Source organism: Parus major, chromosome 12 (genome assembly GCF_001522545.3).
Source record: "Parus major isolate Abel chromosome 12, Parus_major1.1, whole genome shotgun sequence".
NCBI lineage: Eukaryota > Metazoa > Chordata > Aves > Passeriformes > Paridae > Parus > Parus major.
Window position 1 is genome coordinate 8,100,187 of NC_031781.1, and position 20,999 is coordinate 8,121,185.

Sequence of the window (20,999 nt, forward strand, 5' to 3'; positions counted from 1 at the left end):
TATTTCTCAGGTTTGGAGGCAGTCTAAGCAAAGTGGGGAACTTCAGAATCACAAATCCTGCCCTGTTTTCCTGATTCACTGTCACTGGTATTCCCACTCCACCCTCTGTAGCTGAGCATTGTCCAACTCCTCAGCAAAAAGATGGTGACTTCCTTCCTAACACCTAAACACACCTTGGCATGTTTGCAAAAGCTACAATAAAGAGCAGACAGTTTCCTTTCTGTTGATGACTCATGGCTTTTACGGGTACATCCCCTCTATTAGACATTGCTAAAGACAAGTAGGTCTAATTCTATTCTCACTTTTAATTATTTTGAAATAAGTATGATGTAACTGACAGCAATTAGATCACTCCAGATTTTCATCAAAATTAAAAAGGAGTCATTCTTGCAAACCAGGTTCTCATCAAGCAATGCAGTTCCAGAGGAATAGCAGCAAGGAGTGCTACGGGGCTGAAACAGGCCCCTGCAGAGTCTGCCCTGAGGTACCTCACACTTCAGAGGTCTCTGTGGGGTGTTGTAAAGGAAATAAAACATTGCTTAACATCTGCCCCAAATCTACCTCTTCCTTCTCCTGCAGTTCTTGCTGTGCCATTGTTTCCTACCATGCTCCATCAGCAGACCATTTGCTGCAGAACTCTGGGACATGAACCAGCACCCTCTGGTTCCATCACACAAGTTATTGCAAAACACCAAAGCTGCAATAATCTCTAACCAAATACACTGACTGGTCCCAGTCTGCTCAAAGAATCACCATTATTACTCAAGACCAAGACATGAAACCCTGTGTTCTGCCTTCAGCTGACACCAGCCCACCTCTGTTCCCAAGTGATCTCCTTCCTATACCTTATCTAATTCCTACCTAATTCCATGTAACATCAGGACAGTAACACTTGCTCAAGGCCTGTATGTGACCATTTGTGCACTTACAAAGAAAAATCTATCTGATCTATGTCCCATTTCCATCATCAGTATCTGATTTCATAACCAGACCCATTGAGATTGGTTGAATCACCTGAGAAATAAAGCATTACTAAAATGGGTGTGGCCACAGCCTTCTGGGAAGGCCTAAATAATGTTACCAAAAACCACTTTTAAATTGTGATATTAGTTCTACAACTTGTACCAGAAATTATTTTCACCAGACAGTTTGCTGCCCTGAAAATATTCCTGGCACATTCCTCAATGTAAAATCCTTCTGCAAACTTTTTTCTTTAAAACACAGCTTAGTTTGGCAACTATATGAAAAATAAATAAACAAGCCCATTCTCCAACTGTTCAATTTTCCCTTTTACTATGCAAGGCATCCAATTTGACAAGTTTAACCCTCTGTAATTGGGTTGGAAATATTTTTTTTTAACCATGAAGAAGGTGACTTCTGTTTTTAGGTTTGATCTGTCTTTTTACTGTAATGTCAAAGGTAATGAAAAACGCCTGACCTGCAGTTATTGGAAGTAGTCAGTATTCCTATGAAAGACAGCCTCTAAAGGTTAATTAAGTTTAAAACAGAAAAAACACTGTATCAGTTTCCCAAGCCCTTGGTACAATTTAGGGTTCTGTGGCTATTAAGAAATGCAATACTGAAGAAATGGAAGAAATGTTGTGTTCCTATGAAAACGCATTATGATCATCAATAGCAAAGTACTTTAGATTGAGTAAAATCTCATCACATAAACCTGGCTAGCTATTACAAAAATTCAGAGCAAGTTTTGTGAGCAATTTGATGTTGATTTACAGTTAAAGGGTTAATACAGAATTTGCACAGGGAGCAGATGTGTTAGAGAGTTTAGAATTACGTGCAACCACAGACACACACTTCCCCTGTGGAGAAAAAATGCCAGATGGATGGACTGCCATGAAACAATCTTACCTGACTCATGTAATCAACAACACTGCCTCTCTTCAAGCAGATCTTTTTGCACACCAGTAGCAACTAAATAGTTAGAATTCCAACTAAATCAGCAGCCCAACAGGACAGCATTCCACATACTCACTCACACTAGTTCAATCTGCCATCTATTGCCAAGGCCTGTGACCCTACCAGGAGACTCTGGAAAAAAGTTTGATTTTTGTAAATTTGCCTTAACTGTTACAGCTTTAAGTCTTTTTATTACCTACTGAAGAAAATTCTCCAGATGTTGATTTCTTCTTGCATGGATTTTTACTATTGTAACTTTTAAGTCTATTATATTATACATTATTATATTTAACATTCTAGAACTAGATTCCCTTCATTTACCTGAGCACCATAAGGAATCAGAGTGGTTTCAAGGCTTACCCCTAAAATTAGAGTTTGCAGGGTTTATTGGCTGGAACAGTGCTTTGAAATCAGCTGGATGAAAAAACCCCACATAAAAATCTTAAGTATTTATCACATCCTCTTCAACAAAATGAATCTAGTCCAAGTAATTACAGTTTTGTGGATAGGTTTCACCTGGCAGGCAGAACAACCATTGTACTGCTAGGAGACCTTCAGGGAAGATATAGGAAAAAAAATCACATAAAATCATATTAACACAATTTTATTAAAAATTAAAATAAAATCCAACCTGGTCTATCCCATACAGAAGTTTTAGAAGTTAAAATTTCTTAAGAGTTGCTCGACTATAATAAAGACCCATCGAAACAGCTGCTTCCCTCCCAGCTGTAGGGCATGAACAGCAGTCAGCAGGTCTGTCTGCTTGTGTGCTGTGTGGAACTGCACTCAAAGTGTGCAGGATAAAACCATTGCACTTTTAAGCCATTTCTTTTTAATAGTATAAGAAAAGCCCAATGAATAAAATGGAACAAAAATATTTTATTTTGGTATTTAACTTCTAAATTAAAGTATGATAAAACATTATTTCTGCAAATGTCAGATGCATTCTATTTTCAACAGTTGATGTGTCCATAGACAGGAACAAATTATGGCACCTATACTCCTCATTCAAAATGCTGAACACACTGTCACATCTTGAGCCTTCAGCTTTCCAATGTTTTTTCACCCTCACAGAAAATACACTATAAAATATCCAATGTCCACACACTTGAGTGTAGCAGAAATTAAAGGGATCTTTGCACCATTAACATGATGTTTAGAATTGAAAACAGTAGTAAGCTAACCTCTAGTATGTGTGTTAACATATCTTTAAAAAAATAATTTTACAATTATTTTTGCTGCTACTCCCAGCATAAAGAACTCTTGCCAATTCAGTACTATGTTCTTCCAGTATCTCAATATACACAACATCTAATTATTTAAGAACTGTGGCTTCGTAAAAAAGCTATACTAAGTTAGATTAAGTATTACTTCTCTTATTTCTGTAAACTTTAGGTGTGGGCCATCCTAATCTATATTTTCACTTAATTATATTGTCTTTCTTCTGAGTACATATAATATGCTGCCTCCACCTTAAGCTAAGAAGGAATAAAGGATTTTTTCTTCCCTCCCACCCCTAGATTTGACTGTCATCTGCATAGACTTTTCATAATTAACAAATAAGTTTTTCAAGATTGTACAGCAAATTTTGAACAAATTAAAAAAATCATTAATGACAAGTGATTCTTTGTACAACTGCCTTCATCCCTTTTCAACACTCAGCTTTCTTAGAGCTCAAGACAAAAACTTAATTTCATTTCAAAATACCAGTTCTGCCACTGAATTGAATGGAACAAGGAAATCTTCCCAATCTTTAGCCCAGCATTAAATAACAGTAAATGAGCTGGGACTTCCCATGGATGGAAGCAGCATTACCTTCACCAGCTCACTGCTAAGAAATTGCCTCCACCTCCTCCTTCTCATATTGTGCAGCTTTGGCATTTCTATGCACAGCAGATCTTCACCACACAGCACACAGATTGTGTCACCTTTCTGCCTTCTCTTACACAATCTGAACCCTTTCTCCAGTAAAACAAGAATTGCACCAAATCAACATCCCTCATAACTGGATTTAGTGGAGGAGCATTTACCTCTAAATAATTCTCCCTTGTCTGACCTTCAAGCAATGGGAAAACATGGAGAATTTTGCCTTCAATAAGGTCCAAGGCACAGCCTTTAAAAAATCATTAAAGTAGATGATTCACTATGTATGTAAAGTTGAAGTTAGTGTCCAGGTAGTGTTCTTTGAAATTCAGAAAGCAGAGAGAATAAGGAACATTTCAATAATGGAAAAGGCCCTCCAGATCCAACACATGCTGATCCAAATGATCACAGAATTCCATATTACAATTGCAAAGCATGTCAGAGTTCTGCCATTAACAGTTATACACAAATAATTGTTACATCACTTTCTTACTCTATCTGTGAAAACAATCTCAATCTCTTTTTGTTTGGAAATTCCAATGATTAAATATCAACTGATACAAAGAAACCAAAACAAAACCCAAGAAAACAACCTGCGAGCTTTACAGCTACTCAGCCAAAATCATCACTTAATAGTTCTATCTCATGCTATTAAAATGGATAATAAAACGTAACAGTTAATGTCTAATTCTCATCTATTAAAAGCAAGAGAATATTTGAGGTATTTGAGTTCTCCCTTAATTATCTTTAAAGTAACCTCCTGCAAGTGGAATGTGAATACAGGTTAAATGAGACAGAATTTGACTCTGTGACCAGAATGAGCACATTGGTGAGGTTTCCTTTAGTATTTGCTGTTTCCATGCTTAATAGACTAGTGCCTGGAACTGCAGTTACAGAGATGCATTTAACTTCAGAAAAGTTGCTGCTTGGAAACAGGAGGGACATTTTGGATGAAGATTTACCCACCTGGTCACTGCAGGAAACAGGACATGTGTTCTCGGTGTCAGCAGATAAACAGAGCCAGTGGTGGTTTTTGCATTTTTCCTTGATATAACACAAGTGACAGTACACAAAGTGATGGTAAGTAGTGTAAACTGCAAAATAAGTCACTGGCTGCTGTTTACTGCTTGGCACAAGACAAAGTATTCCTGCCTGTTAACTACTTGTCTTGGCTTGCTTTACTCCAGGTGGTTTTGTAGCATCATGTCCTCAAATGATAATATGAGCCTCCATAAAGCACACATCTCTCATGGCTGAACAAACCATGAATATCTTCAACATAAAATATGGTCTTCCTTCTCCCATCTCTTTATTCTTTATATTTGCCCTTCAGGAAGAAAATAGGAAACTTTGTTTCCATGGTATCACTCAACATATGGAGGACCTGTATTTTTGTCTATTCTATGAGTGATCCTTCAGCCTCAGTATGGTGCTGTTTGTGAGTCACCACAGGCAGACTGTGGAGGAGAGACAGCCCATTAATGCAGAAGAGGGAGACATGCACTGAAATTAAATACTGAGACACATTAACATCTGGGGAAAGGAGACTGAGGAAAAGAGCTCAAACATTTTGAAAAGAAAATTATTTTTTTTCTGATGGAGAATTTCTTGATCTCACCTTTGGCATTTTATCTTGCTTCTGAAAAAAATCCTGTTCTCATTCACTACAACACTCCTGCCATCAAGTACATCAGCACTTAAAACTAGAGGCTCTACAAAATTTACTAAGGCTTAATGTTCCAATTTTATGTCCAGTTGCAAAGTTATTCCTAGCAAAAAATAGTAAATTTTGATTATGGCATGTGTAAACAGTATAATTTCAAGACATTTAAATTATAACAGGAACAATTTCAAATGTATGCTCTTCTATTTTTCCATGCTACATTTTTCAACTCATGAAAGAGTTTTTATAAAAAGACCAACAGATTCAAGTTTACTGGCCACAAAAAATGGAATAACAGATCTTCTTCAGGGGCTGTTTGTTCCTTCAAGTAGATTTGGTGCTGAGACAGTGTGGTAGTTAAAGCACAAACAGAGGCTGTTGATAAAGTGGCAATGCATAACAACATTGTAATGTATTATAAAGGAGCAATTGCCTGCAGTTCATCAGCGTGGATGTGGCAATGAAGTTCTGCTTTACATATTCCAGGCACTAAGAACTTTGTAGCAGTCATTACAGGAGGTTCTTCTTCTCCTATAAAAGGGAAAAAAAAAAAAAAAGAAAAGTGAAGCTCATTAATTAAAAGAGTGATTTTTGTACTTGGTCAACATTTCAGAAGCAATGCAAACAAAACTTATGAAAAGCCTCTGCACTATCTTGTCATACACTCCTGAGGCTATCATGCTCAGCAAAACATTATCTAGAGATACAATACTGATTTTCTTCCCAGGTAGGATTTCTTAGGGAAGACTTTATTAGTGAATGGACCTAGTAAAGGTTTGGCTGTTGGTACTTCCTCAAAATTAAACTGGTCTGAACTCCAGTTGAGGATGCCAAATATGATGATCTCTTTGAGAATCTTTACTTTGCAGACCAGTAGCCTGCTCAGGAACTGCCCTGAAAGATAGAAAGGATTATAAATTATGTGATTTAGGATTTTTATTCTCAAACTTCTACCAAACTGTTCTTTAAGGAAGAAAAGAAAGATCCTCTTTTGAGAATGTAAATGTCAGAGCTATTCACATTTGTTCTGACCAAGTAACAGGTAAAATAAGTAAAGAACTGAAATATAGGGTGAATTCAGAGCAGTATTTTGGATATGTGTCTCTCTCAGAACAAGAATAAAAGCTAAAAGATTCTATTTACTCCTCTCATTAGCATGCATATAAGTAGTAGGGCTCTAAATGTTTTGTATGTCTGGGACACTGAAGAAATTTAATGGGTTGCTCTCCCAGATGATGCTCAGTTCCAGACACTGTCTCTTTTGTACCCTGTATCTCATCAGGACTGCTGTTTGGGGGAAGGAGGTTTGGGGGAGTGTCAAGGTGGTACTTTTGGATGAGGACAGTAATTGGGAAAATGGCAGAAATTATTGTGGTTTCTTAAGATGTTGGAACATCAGTGTTAAGATCCAACTCTATCAGCAAGAGCTCTAACGTTTAACCTCTACAGCTGAAGCATGTTAACCAGGGGGTATGTGACTTGAGAATTAATTACTGGAAAGACTGCCTCTTTCTTCCAGTGCCTCCTTGCAGCTGGGATACCCAGCTGACAGCTCAGTAATTGAATCAGGAGGGGCACACTGGGAAAGCATTCTTACAGGAAGGCCATACATTTTCAACTTGCATCCTACTTTCACTAGAACCTTTACAGAGGTAATTACATCTGTAATTTTTCCCACAGATGTGAGAAAAGGCTAAGTTAGAAGATGGTAGGAAACTAAAAAATATAGTTTTAATTTTGAAAAGAGAGCAATTGTAACTTAATTAACTAAATCAGTAAATCTGTATTTTTTCCCACCTGAAGTTTTTTTCAGATTTTAACTATTTAGTTATATAGATTATCTAGCTGATAAATACAGGTGCTATGTCTGTAAATCAGCATTTGCATTCTCGCCCTCCAAGATAATTCTGGCATCAAGCATTAGTTATGAATTATCTTACTAAAAATAAAAAATTCCTTTACCCAAGAGAAAAGTCTAGTTAATGCACTGCCAATACTCATACCAGAAAGCAGAACAGGATACAACCATCAAAATGCAATATTCACCTGTTGTAGCTGCTTAAGGAAAATCTCAGCAAAGAGCAGTTTTGTCATACAATACAATTGCTGGAACATTCCATGCTGAGGCAGTTGTGATGCCAGTTCAGTATCCTATAACTACTAAGATTAGATCAGTTTTTTCATACAGCCTGAGGCAAAATTTACACCTTCTAACAGCAGACATCTGAGCTGGGTATCTATTCTGGAGAGTGTCTTCCAAGCATTTAAATTCCTCCACTGAAACCCATTTGTTCATTCCCCAGCCCTGTATCTGGTGAGAAGCCTGATGTCATTCTGAAACTTGAGTTAACCACAGTACAGACAATATCCCTAAAAGATCCAGTATGTGCTGCTGCAAAATAGGATGTCAGGTTTAGATTTATGGCTGGCTGTGAAAATGCTTCACCATATCACCCTCTTGATTACACCACACAGCTGTCAGCTGAAATCCCAGCTGCCAAGGAGTCCCTGGAAGGAAGAAGCTATCTCTCCAAGAATAGGTCAATTAATGAGCAGCAACTTATTAATAGAATTGTAATGAAATCCTACCTAGCTAAGATTTCCTCCACACATTGTAAGTTTAGAAAAAGATTAATTTTTCTGAAGCTACTCTACTTGTTTTACCATCTTTATACAATGTTTACCTTTCTCTGCAGCCTTCTATATGGCTCCTCGCATATTACCTTACCTATTTGAAGATGGCAGAAATGTGCACAGTAACTGAATATAAGTTTTGAAACACTGCTGTGTCTTACCTAAACCTGATGATGAAGAAACACTTCCTGTAATGGATGAAGTTTCCATTTGGTCTGTCAATAGTCCTTCCATTAAAGGTAAAGATAATTCAGATGAAGGAACAGATGAATCATAGATTCCAGAATCTCGAGGCATGTCTTTCAGATTTGAAGCTTTAACAACATGTAACAATGGCTGAAGAACAGAGCTGCCACCACCTTGAATGTCCCGAGTTTCTATATCTTCTCCAAGGTTTAAGTGCTGAATTATACAGTGAGAGTCTGAATTCCCCACTGAAATGTTTATATCTGTTTTCAGATAAAAATCACCATCCATCACCTGTTTATTCACCAAGTCATTTAAAACCAAGCCTGAATCAAACTTTTCCATGACAGGCTCCGAGTAGTGTAAAGAAGGTGGAGGGAAGGGAATGAATTGTTTCTCAAACCAATCTGGTTCCTGATCAATGAACTGATGCATATTGCAAATAGCAACATAAAGGGACCTCCCAGATTTGCTCCTGAAATAATTCCTTTTACTAATGTTAACAGGAAACACCTCTGAATCCTGTACACTAAGATCTCTGGAATGTAAGTGTGAATAGAGCTGGGGGAGATTGTCCATGAGTTTGTATTTTGTGCTTAGATCCAGAATAGCAGGGATGTCTCCCTCACAGGAGTAATCAAAGTAGACTGCAATGAACTTGCAGAGGTCAGCTGAATTCTGCTTCGCCTGACGAAGCTTCTCTGCAACAGTATACACAGCAAAGAGAAAGAGTTCTCCTTTTCCTGCATCTTTGGTTACTCCTCTGTGCTTCCAGTTCTTTTTTTCAACAAAGTATTTCATTCCTTTGGAACATACAATGATGATAAACTGGGACTCGTTTATTTTTTTAATAAGCCACTCCTTCTGATCTTCTTTACAGTTTTTCAGATCTTCCCACAAATCTAAAGCCACCTAGAAAAGAAAAAAAAATAATTCTGGTTGATATTCAGTTTTATGTATATAAACCCAAGTGGTTCTTTAAAAAAGAGCACTATGGATCTGATACATAGCAATATTTCCTGGGGAATAAAAAGAACATAGAAAGCATGGCTGGATCAAGTAAATTACAAGTGCAAACTTGTAATCAAGTTTGGTATCATCAATCCACAATAAACAATTGTGCTTGCCTTAAACAATTTACCATTGTATGTCTGGGTCCATAACGTGCTGAATGTAGAGGAAGTAACAGAATCACAGAATTGTTTAGATTGAAAAAGACCTTTAAGGTCAAGTCCAACCATTCACACAGTCCTGCCAAGTCTACCAATGAACCATGCCCCTAAGTGCCATATTCACTTATCATCCTTGCATATTAATGAAGTGTGGTGCAAAGAATTTTCATATCTAGATCAAAACATAATTAGTGCCTATAATATCAAGACCTTCCGGTTAGGATGCAAAACAACAACAGTTTTATCTGATGAGAAAGCTCTGAAAACTTTATCCTAGGAGTTATTTTGTACATAGTCAAGCGTTCTGACCATTCTACATGATCTGAAATGCTTGTGGACACCAAGATGAGGGGGACAATGCTTTATCTCACAGAAGGAATGAGCAGTAGGGTAACAGAAAAAAACAGATGTAAAAAACTTGCATGCTAGACACGCATCTAAACCACTTATAAATCCTTCATAAATCCTTCTGTGAAGTATTTTTCCAGACAACAAAAATTTTGGTCTGCTGTGTCACCCAAGCTGAGTGGAAAACTTTGCTCCATCAGAAGACAGAGTAGGTGAATGCCCAGAACACAAGGACTCCTGAAAACTGCTGCCACATGGTTGGCTACAGGAAGAAAGTAATCCTGCCTGATGAGCTCTGTCAGTTGGACTGGATGATCACTGTCACATCCTTCCAAACAGACAACTCTCACTCATGCATGGAGAAGGAGAGGTCATTTTACTGCTGCTTGGGAGATAAAGGAAGTTTAGTGTCTGGTTTTGTTTTTGGTCTGCAAAATCCAGTGTGACCTGCTATCTGTGAGAAAGGATTTTATTATGGACAAGTTATTATTTTAAATGGCTGTTAAATGCCACTGGTTTTATCCTTTATGAGAAAACATTCCAATTCCATATGAAAAATACTTCTGCTATGAATTAAGCATCACTTTTTATATTAAATTCCACAGCTTTAGTAACAACATATATTATTTCTGTACATAGGTGCTATCAATATTTCGTTATATAAATTTTGTTTTGATGCCTGAGACCATACATTCCATGGTTAGAGCAGTAAGAGCTCATCTCAACACTATTCCAAAGAGGAGCAGTGTAGCAGGTCTAAAGCACATCTCTAAAAGGGGTTTCAACTAAGTTACTTGTAAAATAGTTTATCTTGAACTATTTTAAACAGAGGAAAAAGTTGTGACAATCCCCACCAAACACGTGAGGCCTCGGCTGTGTTTCTGTGTTTGGTCACCAGAGAGCAGAGTTGCTGTAATGAAACCCAGCTCCAGCTCATCCTGTTCATATCCCGGGGGCAGGAGGGAAAATGCAGAGCAAAGAGAGCAACAATTGTCCAGCCTTTTTCCAGCTGAAAAGTGAAAAACTGGCCACATATAGATTCTATTTTAGACAGCAGCAGGAGATTCTAAGCCTGCTCATTCAAAGTAGCAATTCGAATGTCTCTCTCATATCTTTCAAATAAAAACAAGAAAGAAAAAAAAAAGTTGCTGATTTTACAGTATTAATGGAACAAAAGGGAAGCAAAAAATAAAGATCAATTAGTAAGTACATGCTGTCAACAAATAATCCTAATAAGGCAGTTTTTGCTCTATGAGTAGAAGTCTTGATAGATTCTACTTCTTTTAAATTACAAAACAAAACACACTTTAGAAATACCAAAGTACATCAGGTAGATGATACCTCTGTGGCGCTGACTATAAAGATGTAAGACCTACTGAACAGAAAAAGCACTTCATTCAAAGCAAGCTAAACATGGCTGAATGGAAGTCATGAAATAATGATCTTCTACTACTCTGTTGGTTTGGGTTGTTTTGGTTTTTTTTACACTGAATGAAGAAAATTCATATAGTCAATATTAAGAAAAATAACTAAGATTATCTCTGTGGAAAGGAGTGACTGAAATACTTACTTTACAAGCACAGAATTTTTGGATTGCTGTTTCAATTAAGGAAAAGTTGTTTACATATGAAATATTGAGTTTACCTCACAGCCACAGAAGTCCTGAAGAAAATAAGCAAAGCACTGGATGACATTAATGTGTTTCTGGCAATCTTTACTGGAATAGCAGATGAACACTTTTGGCCGAGGACGAAGTCTTTCCACATGGAGACCTGCAGCATATGCTGAAGATTCTGAGCTCTCCTCATCTAGATGGGAATATATATTTTCTAAAATGCAAAAGAAAAGAGAGTTCATACTATAAAGCTTAATTTTGTTTTGGGTTGTAATTACTTTTGTAGGCTCTTTACTAATGCATACAGTAATATTTTTATTTTCTAAAGATTTTTCTCACCTTTCTGTCCTGAAAAAGAAAAGTTGCACACACACTATTTATCCAGCTTAAGAGGTGCTGCATGTGGAATACACTTTACAAGTTAAATGTGCAGTTATTTCTGTCCAACTCAGAAAACACAAGGAAGGTTTATTTTATTGATAGAATGAGGTTCTTTCACCTTTATTCAGCTTCAACAGTCTTCAAATCTCTGTTTAAATACTATAAACTTAAAAGATTTATCATCTTCTACAGTTTCCTGTCTAACAAAGTCTCTTGTTAAAAAAACCCAAACCACAACATAATCCAGGTAGGAATACTAAACTCCAGGTCCACAGACCCTTTTGGATATCATACAAGATATGTATATATATGTATATATACACACACCCATGTTTGGATGTTAATCTGACATTAATTTAAATTAAGATATGATTAATTTAAATCAAAATAGCTATTAATGTTTCTTTCCTTGCATAGATGCTTTTATGCTGGAACATAAAAGTCTGGCCTTATGCCACACTAATTCAATCTGGTTCTACAGCTGATTAAGCTAATTTGGAATAAAGTATGAGTATTTCAAAATACAAATATCCATCTAGGGATTCAATTCAGAATAATTCATCAGGAATAACTATTCTGGAACAACTCTCTGTAGACAAATCTTCAGTGATTTGTCTGGGTTTTTTCTTGGAACTGTGCTAGCTGTGAGCAAAAGGATAACTACAGAAGACCAGAAGGTAAAAGGATTTAACCCAGCTGGCACATAGCACTTGCAGTATATCTCTGTGCCAAAATTCAGGTGGATAACACAGATATCCAAGGTTTGGAGAAGTAATCTCTTTTTCCATTATTCGTGAAACCACATGATTCTCTAAATTCAGTACAAAAAGCCAATATATTTTTAACATTTAAATGTATCAAGTGTTGCTTGCCAGCTCCTGGATACAGAGAAGTAGCCAGCAAGGAGGGATGGAATCTAAAAACATCTGCAAGCAGGGCTTAGAGTAAATTTAGGAAGATGGCTTAGAATGAAAGGTAAAGTCAACTTCCAGGAAAGTGAGAAAATCTGGAATAGCAGCTGTAGATAGTATTCCAGACAGCACTGTGAATTGTATTGACATCACATGGCTTTACTTTCCTTCTGATTTAAAATAAATATGAATTAGATATTTCTGAGCAAAATAAGGGAATGTTTAAAACATATCCATTTACAAATCTGTTTGTAATCTACATGGCCACGTAGTACTTTCTCAAAGAAAAAGAAACATGAAATAAAAAGTATTTTCCATAATTGCTTTTGTTCTCTCCTTTCTATAGTGAATTCTTGATCTGTGATACAATACTGTCTAGGCAACCAATTACCATCAAGCACTGGTTAAGAATTTGCTAGAAGTTTCAACACACTTAAAAAGCTGAGGGAAGGAAGAACAGAGAAAGAGAAAAGGAAGTTTTTCAGATAAAGGTATTTCTGGAATTAATCTACCAATTAAAACTGTCTGGGTTGCAAAAGCATATCTTTAAATGTAACTTTGTACTGAATAAACCCTCTTACCTTGCTGTTTCTTGCGGCACATCACAGTGAAAAGCGTGGCAAATGCAGAGATGACAACCAAAGGGACTGTAATGGCAATGGCTCTGATCGGGCCAGCCCACGGGGAGTGCACTTGGAAAAAGAAAGCAGAATTAGCCACATCCAAATAAGCTGTATTACAATCATCTAAACAAATCTTCACACTGGGAATGCAAAACTGCTACAGTACTCTATTAACAGTTCATTGTCAAAGATACAGGAGGCTCGAATATCATTTTCTGTTCCATTTCAAATTAGGTTTTATGGGGGTTGCCCCGCTGCCACAGCATCAGCGTGACTCTCAAGTAACAAGAGCTCCAATTCACACCAGGAGAACAATCCTGTGTACATAGTTTTGATGAGATATGCAGTGGTCATTTGGACCTGACATATTTTGGTTCCAGGATGCTGAACTTGCCACTTAGAAAGAACTGCCTTCCTGCAGCCTTAGCAATGTGCATTAGGATTCAGTGCACTTTATCCACTGTCTCCATCTGTGGCTGTTTTGAGGCTGCAGTTACACTCTGAAATCTCTGTTCAGCTTCTCAGAAACAGGTCTGATCCATGGGCATGTGAAGCATTCTCCTGACAGGTTCTCCAGACTGCTGGGTTTGCTGCTGAAGGACCCAGGTGATGTGTTTAGGCTGCTCCCACAGTTTCATTACAGTATTTCCACACTACTGCACTCTCAGCTGAATGCAATCAAGGTTATCATTCCTCATACCCACATATAAAACAAAAGCCACCTCCCCACAAAGATTTCCAATCATGGATTGACCTAAACTCCACTAAGGATAAATATACAGAGATGCACATGTCTTTGCTCACATGTGCATCTCTACTCTTGTTTCATTAGGTCAAAAAAGCACAGTGCAATTATCTCAATAGTCTAGATTATGGCAAACAAAGGTCAAATAGAGACTTATTTCCAACATCATTAAAACTGAATCTAAATTAATACAGTAAATATAGTATGCTGTTTAAAAAACAGAATTCATACCTGGTTTTAGTGCATAGTGCATTGTTTTCCTTGTAGTATTAGTGTCATCAACCAGCTTGGAAAAATAAAAGATTAATTTTATTTTCTGCAACATGAAAATAACTGTAACAGCTTCTATGACCAAATGTAAAGAAAGTTACTGTTCAAAGAGTTAAAACTAAAGAGCAGCACAAACTATATAATATATAAGTTTTATAAGAATTTACCAAGAAACAGAATTCCAATTAAAAAAAAAAAAAAAATCAAAGTCAAGGAATTATGCAGGCCCACAACTTCAGTTCAAGGCACAGATCAAAGTGCTGTGCACTCATGGAAGCAAAGCTGTGGAAAGGTCAAGACAATTCTGATGCCTTAAGATTTTCGCCTCTGTATTTTTCAAATCCTGTAGTACATTAGTGCATAATCTAAACTCCATATAAAGTGTAGTTAATGGTCTTCACACTTTGGTTAGACAGAACAATCCCTCTGGGCCTGATCCAAGGACACCTTACAGCCTCAGGCCCCAAAAAGTATAAACAAGTGGGCAGGGGAGGAGCAAACTGGTGGCATATGACTTCATTACCTGAAGCTGTAATTGGAGGATTAACCCCAAACTTACATCTGTCTGAAAAAACTTGTGACCATCGTTCATTTTGGTGTAGCCCCCTGGGGGCTTACATTAACATACCTGCCCTTAACATCCCTTCAGTAGGGATACCTGAAGTTCAATTCTACACTGTGATTTGAAATATTTTAATTTTACTCCATTTTTCCATTAGCATATTCACTTAGGTGTTGTACAAAAGACTGTTTAGAAATATTACCTCAATGATATAATCCCCTGGAGATACGTTCTGAAGAACACAACTTGTGGTGTCTGTGTTCTGCTCCTATATCAAAGAAAGAATACGTTGCAAGCAATTCACATACTTTTAAAATATAATAAAGAATTCATATTGATTTAGAAATAGGCAATGCACTCTTATATTAACACACCTTAAACCAGCAAAACTAAGTCTGCCCACTCACTTATACAAACATCTGCCTTCAGAACTGACTTGCGTTATCCAGGTCCAATGGAATCCTCAAGCCTGGTTTTGATGGATGAGTACTATGACAGCACAGTTGTTATTTACATAAATAGCTCCAAATAGTTTTGCAATTTTAAAACTGATACTATTTTATATGAAGTTTTGTAAGTTTCTATAAGACCTTAGAACATCTCATGTTAATAGCTTTGCAAAACTCAGCCACGTACCTGTCTGCAGGTCTTTTGCTTAAATGGGCCTTCATGCTTCAGTTTGTAGTGAAGAAAGTAGTACCTAAACCCAAAGTTGTGAGGTGCATGATCAAAGGACACTTGCATGTTAAAACCTTGCTGGGTAACATTCACATTCCTTGGCTTCCAGTCTGCCAGAGAAGATACTCATGAATCACAAAATGACTCTTCAAGTACAGTCAACTTTTTTTAAGATTAATATATAGAAGTATTACATTTTACTTACAAGGTTTGCAGACAAGGTTTTCTGGCTGTAGCAACAATTCACATGCTACAAATATACAGAAAAAATATTAATTATACAGTATCACACTGCTATGCTACTTAAACAGAAAAAGAACAAGAGTAAAAGTAGGGAATTCATAATTTTGAATATCTCCACTTTTTCCCAGACTCTAATATGTCTGGACTAAAAGCATTTAGCAAACTTAACTCCTTTGTTAGGATTTCAACTCCCTTCTCATCTTTATATGAGAAACAGAGATACATTAATTTGAATATCACATTTCTTAGTGAGACAAAAGGGATAATGCCAGGCACAGCACATCAGGAGAGAAAGTTAAAATTTAGTCCCAAATATATTTACTCAGAATAAAAAAGTATGCTGAGTACTACTACCAATACTACAGCAGTCTGCATTAACCAACTTGAAAATACCTGAAGCAAGTTTTATAGGGAAAAACCCCCTTAGCAGGACAAATATTAACAGCTCACCTCAAAAGGTACTTCCATACTTCTTACCATACTGTGAAAACACTGAGGAGTTTATTAATCAAATTTCTTCTCACTACACCCAATCAGAATTGTTAAGAAATTGCAAGAAATTCAACTTGATCTGCTGCTATCTAAAATCAGATGTCCTCCTCTACATCTCTCTCTAGACAGCTACTTGTAAATTGTAGCAGAAACCAATCTGCCCTTCTTCACAATGTCTGGAGAGAAGCAAACCATTTTCAAGAGTTAATTGAGAAGCAGAGGAACAATCCTGCTCTAGGAAAACCTGAGATAACTTCAGGCCTACCTGAGACTTTTTTTTCTGTTGGCTGCTTAACACTTATGATCACACACCACAGATTCATCTGTGGCATGCAGATTCTTTCTACTTAACACCCAGATCTTCCTTCCCTCCCTTCAATGCCAGTAACTACTTTACCCAGACTCATCCAACATCATCGTCCACTACATTCCTTTGTTGGGAAACCAGAATACTGAGGGGAGGAGAGGCCCACTGAGTAGATGATATGCAATACTATATAAAATGCAATACCACATTATATGGAACACTATATTATATGCAATACTTACATCTAGTTCGGAAGAAAAATGGGTGATAATTACTTTCATTTTTAATGGAAGGAAAAGGAACAATCTTTACAAAGTAATCTGTTTCAAACTTCAGGTTTACAAAGGGCTGGGACTCCATTCCCTACAAAAAAGACAAGATTGCAACATATTTTAAAATCAACTATCATGGCTCACAGTATTTTTCAAAACAAGCCCACAGTTTTGACATGAGGAATCTCAACACATAGTTGGATGTAGACTATTATTATGGTTCCCATCTTCAGGAAAGTTGCTATCAAAAGAAACAAGATCTGTCTCTAAAGCAACAACTACCATTAATTTCACCAATAATGCTTTTGGGAACCAATCAACTTCTTTGCAAGGGCATGGAGCAATAGGATAAGGGGGAATAGCTTCCAACTGAAAGAGGGTAGGGTTAGATTAGATATTGGGAAGAAATTCTTCACTTGAAGGAAGTGAGGCCCTGGCACAGGTTGCCCCGAGAAGCTGCAAATGCCCTATCCCTCCAAGTGTTCCAGGCCAGGCTGGATGGGGCTTGGAGCAACCTGGGATAGTGGGAGGTGTCCCTGCCCACGGCAGATGGGCTGGAACTGGATGACTTTTAATGACCCAAACCATTCTAGGATGATAAACACTTTCAAGACTACTCACTCACACAGTCAAACAACACTGAAACTTCTCTTGAAACAAAGCACTTACTGTTCGTTTAAAACTGGGGCTGAGCTGCTTTGGATCTTTTAAAACCATCTGCTGGCATTGTCTTCCCTCTGATTTTAATTCCTCAAGTATTACTCGAAATCCCTTCAGGTATTCAATCCCTAAAAATAGCAGTTAAAGGGGATTTAAACAGAAGATTAGTATTTCAAAATGCATAATGTGGTATTTTATGTGACTTGAATATATTTCATTTTCCTTTAAAAATAAAACTTACCAGTCATATGAAATATGCTTGTATTTAATACCTGTTGCTGTATGTCATTTCTGCATATTCCATCTTGCCTATCTAGAATTCAGTCTTTGGCAAAGGCTACAATCACTGCATACTTGTGTAATGCCTGGAACAGAGGGGCCCATGTCTCATATGGTGCTTCCAAATTACTGCAATATAAGTTATCAGTACCTTCTTCACCTTCAGAAACACTTTATAGTAACTTCACATTTCCATTTTAATAATCAAATGTAATATTTTGCTGGCAAATTATAGAAATATTCCTTTATAAATTTTACTATAATCTCTGAGACTACCAGATTAAAATGGTAACAATTGTTACAACATCTTTAGTTCTAGTACAGTAAGGGCTAACAGAAAACTTGACTTAAACAGAATGGAATTTATTCCAGTGCACGTTATACTTCCAGTTATTCATAACTGCTGCCAGAACTACATCCATTTTGTTCAAGTTACTCTACTACAATTTATCTCAGCACAATGTCTTTACAATGTTCTCATCACAGAATCACTTCATGATATGACTAAACTGAGGCACAGTGGTGTGAATATCCCAGGAAAATGCCAATGCTAACCCTATCACAGTTTTGTGGCTCAGGTATCAAAGGCACTGAACAGCTCTTAACTCTCACGACTCCATCTAATTGCATCTCTTTAACAGCATTACACATATTTATCAATGACACACAGAGCTTTTGTAAGCTAAATGCTACATAAATCAAAATGGACTAATTTCAGTTTATGCTATGCTTGTCAGCCCAAAAAATAAAATCCCAAATGTATAATTCCCACATTTTTCACCACCTTCTCTGGTTCACTAGTTTTCATGGGTTTGTGTGATTTGATTAATTTTTATAATTTTGTAGAAGATAAAGTGTTGCCAAACATGTTCTTAGCATTCTATGGAACAAAAGCAGTATTTGTCCTTACACAAAGACCCTGAAAGTGTCCAGTTCCCATGTTACCCGAGATGTCAGAACAGCAGTTCTGTCCTCAAACTCTCCCAAGGATTAACCTCTGGTGACTACAAGGAAGAACACCAGGCTTTTTTTCCCATGGATGTTTGATTCATCCAGTCTGCAGCTGAAGATTACTAAATACCTTCAACTGAACACTTCTGCAGAATTCAGTGGAATTTTCACATATTCTTTTAAAGCCCAGAAATAAGTTTCTGAGTGGAAATGGATTTCTTCCCTCAATTTTGGACACTACTGCTCTTGTGGGCAACAAGGTACTTCCCATGACATTGAAGTAACTGAGAAATACTCTTAATTACCAGACCTGGCAAGGAAACACAATAAAGTCCATACAGCTATGATTAGACAATGTTTTCCACCTGTAAGAGAATCTGCATTTTAAAGAATCTTTAAGCATATCAGAAAGTAAACTCAATCAATGCCACTGAACTGCACCAAAGCCTTTGGGCAGAAAATGAAACCAGGGACAGTTGTACAGCTCTGAAGAGCAGGAATTCAGTAAAGTGGGATAGTAAAAAGCAGTATGGTTGCAGAGAACATCCTAGTTTTAAGGGTGTTTTTGAAGCAAGCCAGAAAAAACAGGAGCTTTGCAAAGGTGTTAAAATTCCTTTTTTCTTAGGCAGTTTGCATCAGTGATTCCAAGCATAACGTAATTATTTTACCTAATACCTATGTGCAGGAAGTTATTACCAAACCCATGATCAATGAGTCCATTTCCCTCTAGAACTTACCAATGGCATTTGCTGTCCAAAGGATCATCACAGCCACCTGTTCCTGGCATGCAAACTGACTGATAGTGATGTTCTGCACATCTCCAATCACGTGTCTTCCCACTGAACTCAGGTAAGGAGTGCAGTCTAAAAATATGGACAAATAAGCACGTTAAGAAAAACAGTCTTGCTGGCATAAATTCCCTAACATGTTTTCAAGACTGAGCAAAGTAAAAGTACCAGTGCATTATTTTCCTAAGTACTACACAGCAAATTTAGATGAAGTTTTTTTGTGAACCCACAAAAATTCACAAATCATTGAGCACAACCACTTTCACTGCTTACCAATCCACAGGTCACAGGACTCCCAAGGATATTACCAGTTTGTACCATCAGTGTAACCTGTACCACATCATATGTATTGGGACTCCCAAAAGAGAACAACTTTCCCTTGTAGCTGCTCAAAATAATATGAAGGCTGACATAATTTTTTCATATACAGTGCTCAAAGCACGAGAATGTTGGTCAATGACCAGGCACTCATGAGAACAATAAACCATGTGACACTTGAGAACTGCTCAAGAAGTGCTTTAAGCCATTATAATGCTTGATCCTGACCACAAAGAATCTCCTGCTTAAATCCATCCCTTCTCTGTCTTCCATTCTGCAGCCACATCCCTACACACCACTTTAAGTGCCACTGGATTCACTCAGAATTGGTTTTGTCTTGCTATCCTCACAAAATACAGTGTATTCCCTAAAATTATTAACTGTAAAGGAGATTTAGAAAATGGCTTTTTACTGTGAATAACCAGGGCCAGGGGCCTTTTCTATAACTGCCACAGACATAAGAATAGAACAGTCTGTACAACACTGCCTTTTACAAAAGCTGGGTGGGTGGTACTGACTCCGCTGCTTGTAGAATTCTGTTGCTATGAGTGAACTCAGTGACAGCATGAACTTCCTCTTAGAAGGATAGAGGATCTCTTTCAATGGAAAGTTTGAAGTAACTGGCTTTTTCTAGGTCTGGATCTAATTAATAGCAAGCCCAAGATTTTGGATCCTGGTTACTAGAATTTTATGGTCAAATGACAATTTGCCAAAATGGAATATAGCACAAGTGCCTGAAGTTTGACTGCGAGTCACTGATTCACAGTTATAAAGAACAACAGTTTTAGAAGAAAATAGCATGGAAAAATCACACTTTTTAGGAAACCACTTCTTTTACTTGAATGTAAGTGACATACTAAAAAATACAGACATTTCTTTTTCACCTGAATAAATAATCTAACCTACTAATTCAGAATCATAAAACACAGTTTCTTAGAGTTCCTCTGTTGCAAAATAAGAGCCTTTAAACACAGCCACCAAGCCAAATTATCTTTTGTGCTGGCTCATTAAAGGTAAATACATATTCCCACACCATGTGAGCTCTTTAGTCTTCATATCAGCAAACTCTTTTCCTTGTCCTGCAGAACTCAAATACCTCCTTTGTCCAGGAAGCACACAGT

At 37.2% G+C, this 20,999-nt stretch overlaps 1 protein-coding gene across 1 annotated transcript in view; it reads right to left on the minus strand.

The window, feature by feature from the left end:
* Positions 1 to 2,505: 2,505 nt before the first annotated feature.
* The window catches only part of IL17RD (interleukin 17 receptor D), a 42,577-nt gene continuing 24,083 nt past the window's right edge, over positions 2,506 to 20,999 (minus strand). The window contains exons 3-13 of the mRNA XM_015641418.2: positions 19,510 to 19,635; positions 17,552 to 17,670; positions 16,853 to 16,973; positions 15,774 to 15,818; positions 15,527 to 15,678; positions 15,093 to 15,158; positions 14,290 to 14,344; positions 13,272 to 13,382; positions 11,428 to 11,612; positions 8,239 to 9,175; positions 2,506 to 5,974 (exon numbers count right to left, since the gene is read on the minus strand). Of these exons, the coding sequence (XP_015496904.1) occupies positions 5,859 to 5,974; positions 8,239 to 9,175; positions 11,428 to 11,612; positions 13,272 to 13,382; positions 14,290 to 14,344; positions 15,093 to 15,158; positions 15,527 to 15,678; positions 15,774 to 15,818; positions 16,853 to 16,973; positions 17,552 to 17,670; positions 19,510 to 19,635 (2,033 nt within the window). The 3' untranslated portion in view covers positions 2,506 to 5,858. The remainder of the gene's footprint in view (positions 5,975 to 8,238; positions 9,176 to 11,427; positions 11,613 to 13,271; positions 13,383 to 14,289; positions 14,345 to 15,092; positions 15,159 to 15,526; positions 15,679 to 15,773; positions 15,819 to 16,852; positions 16,974 to 17,551; positions 17,671 to 19,509; positions 19,636 to 20,999) is intronic.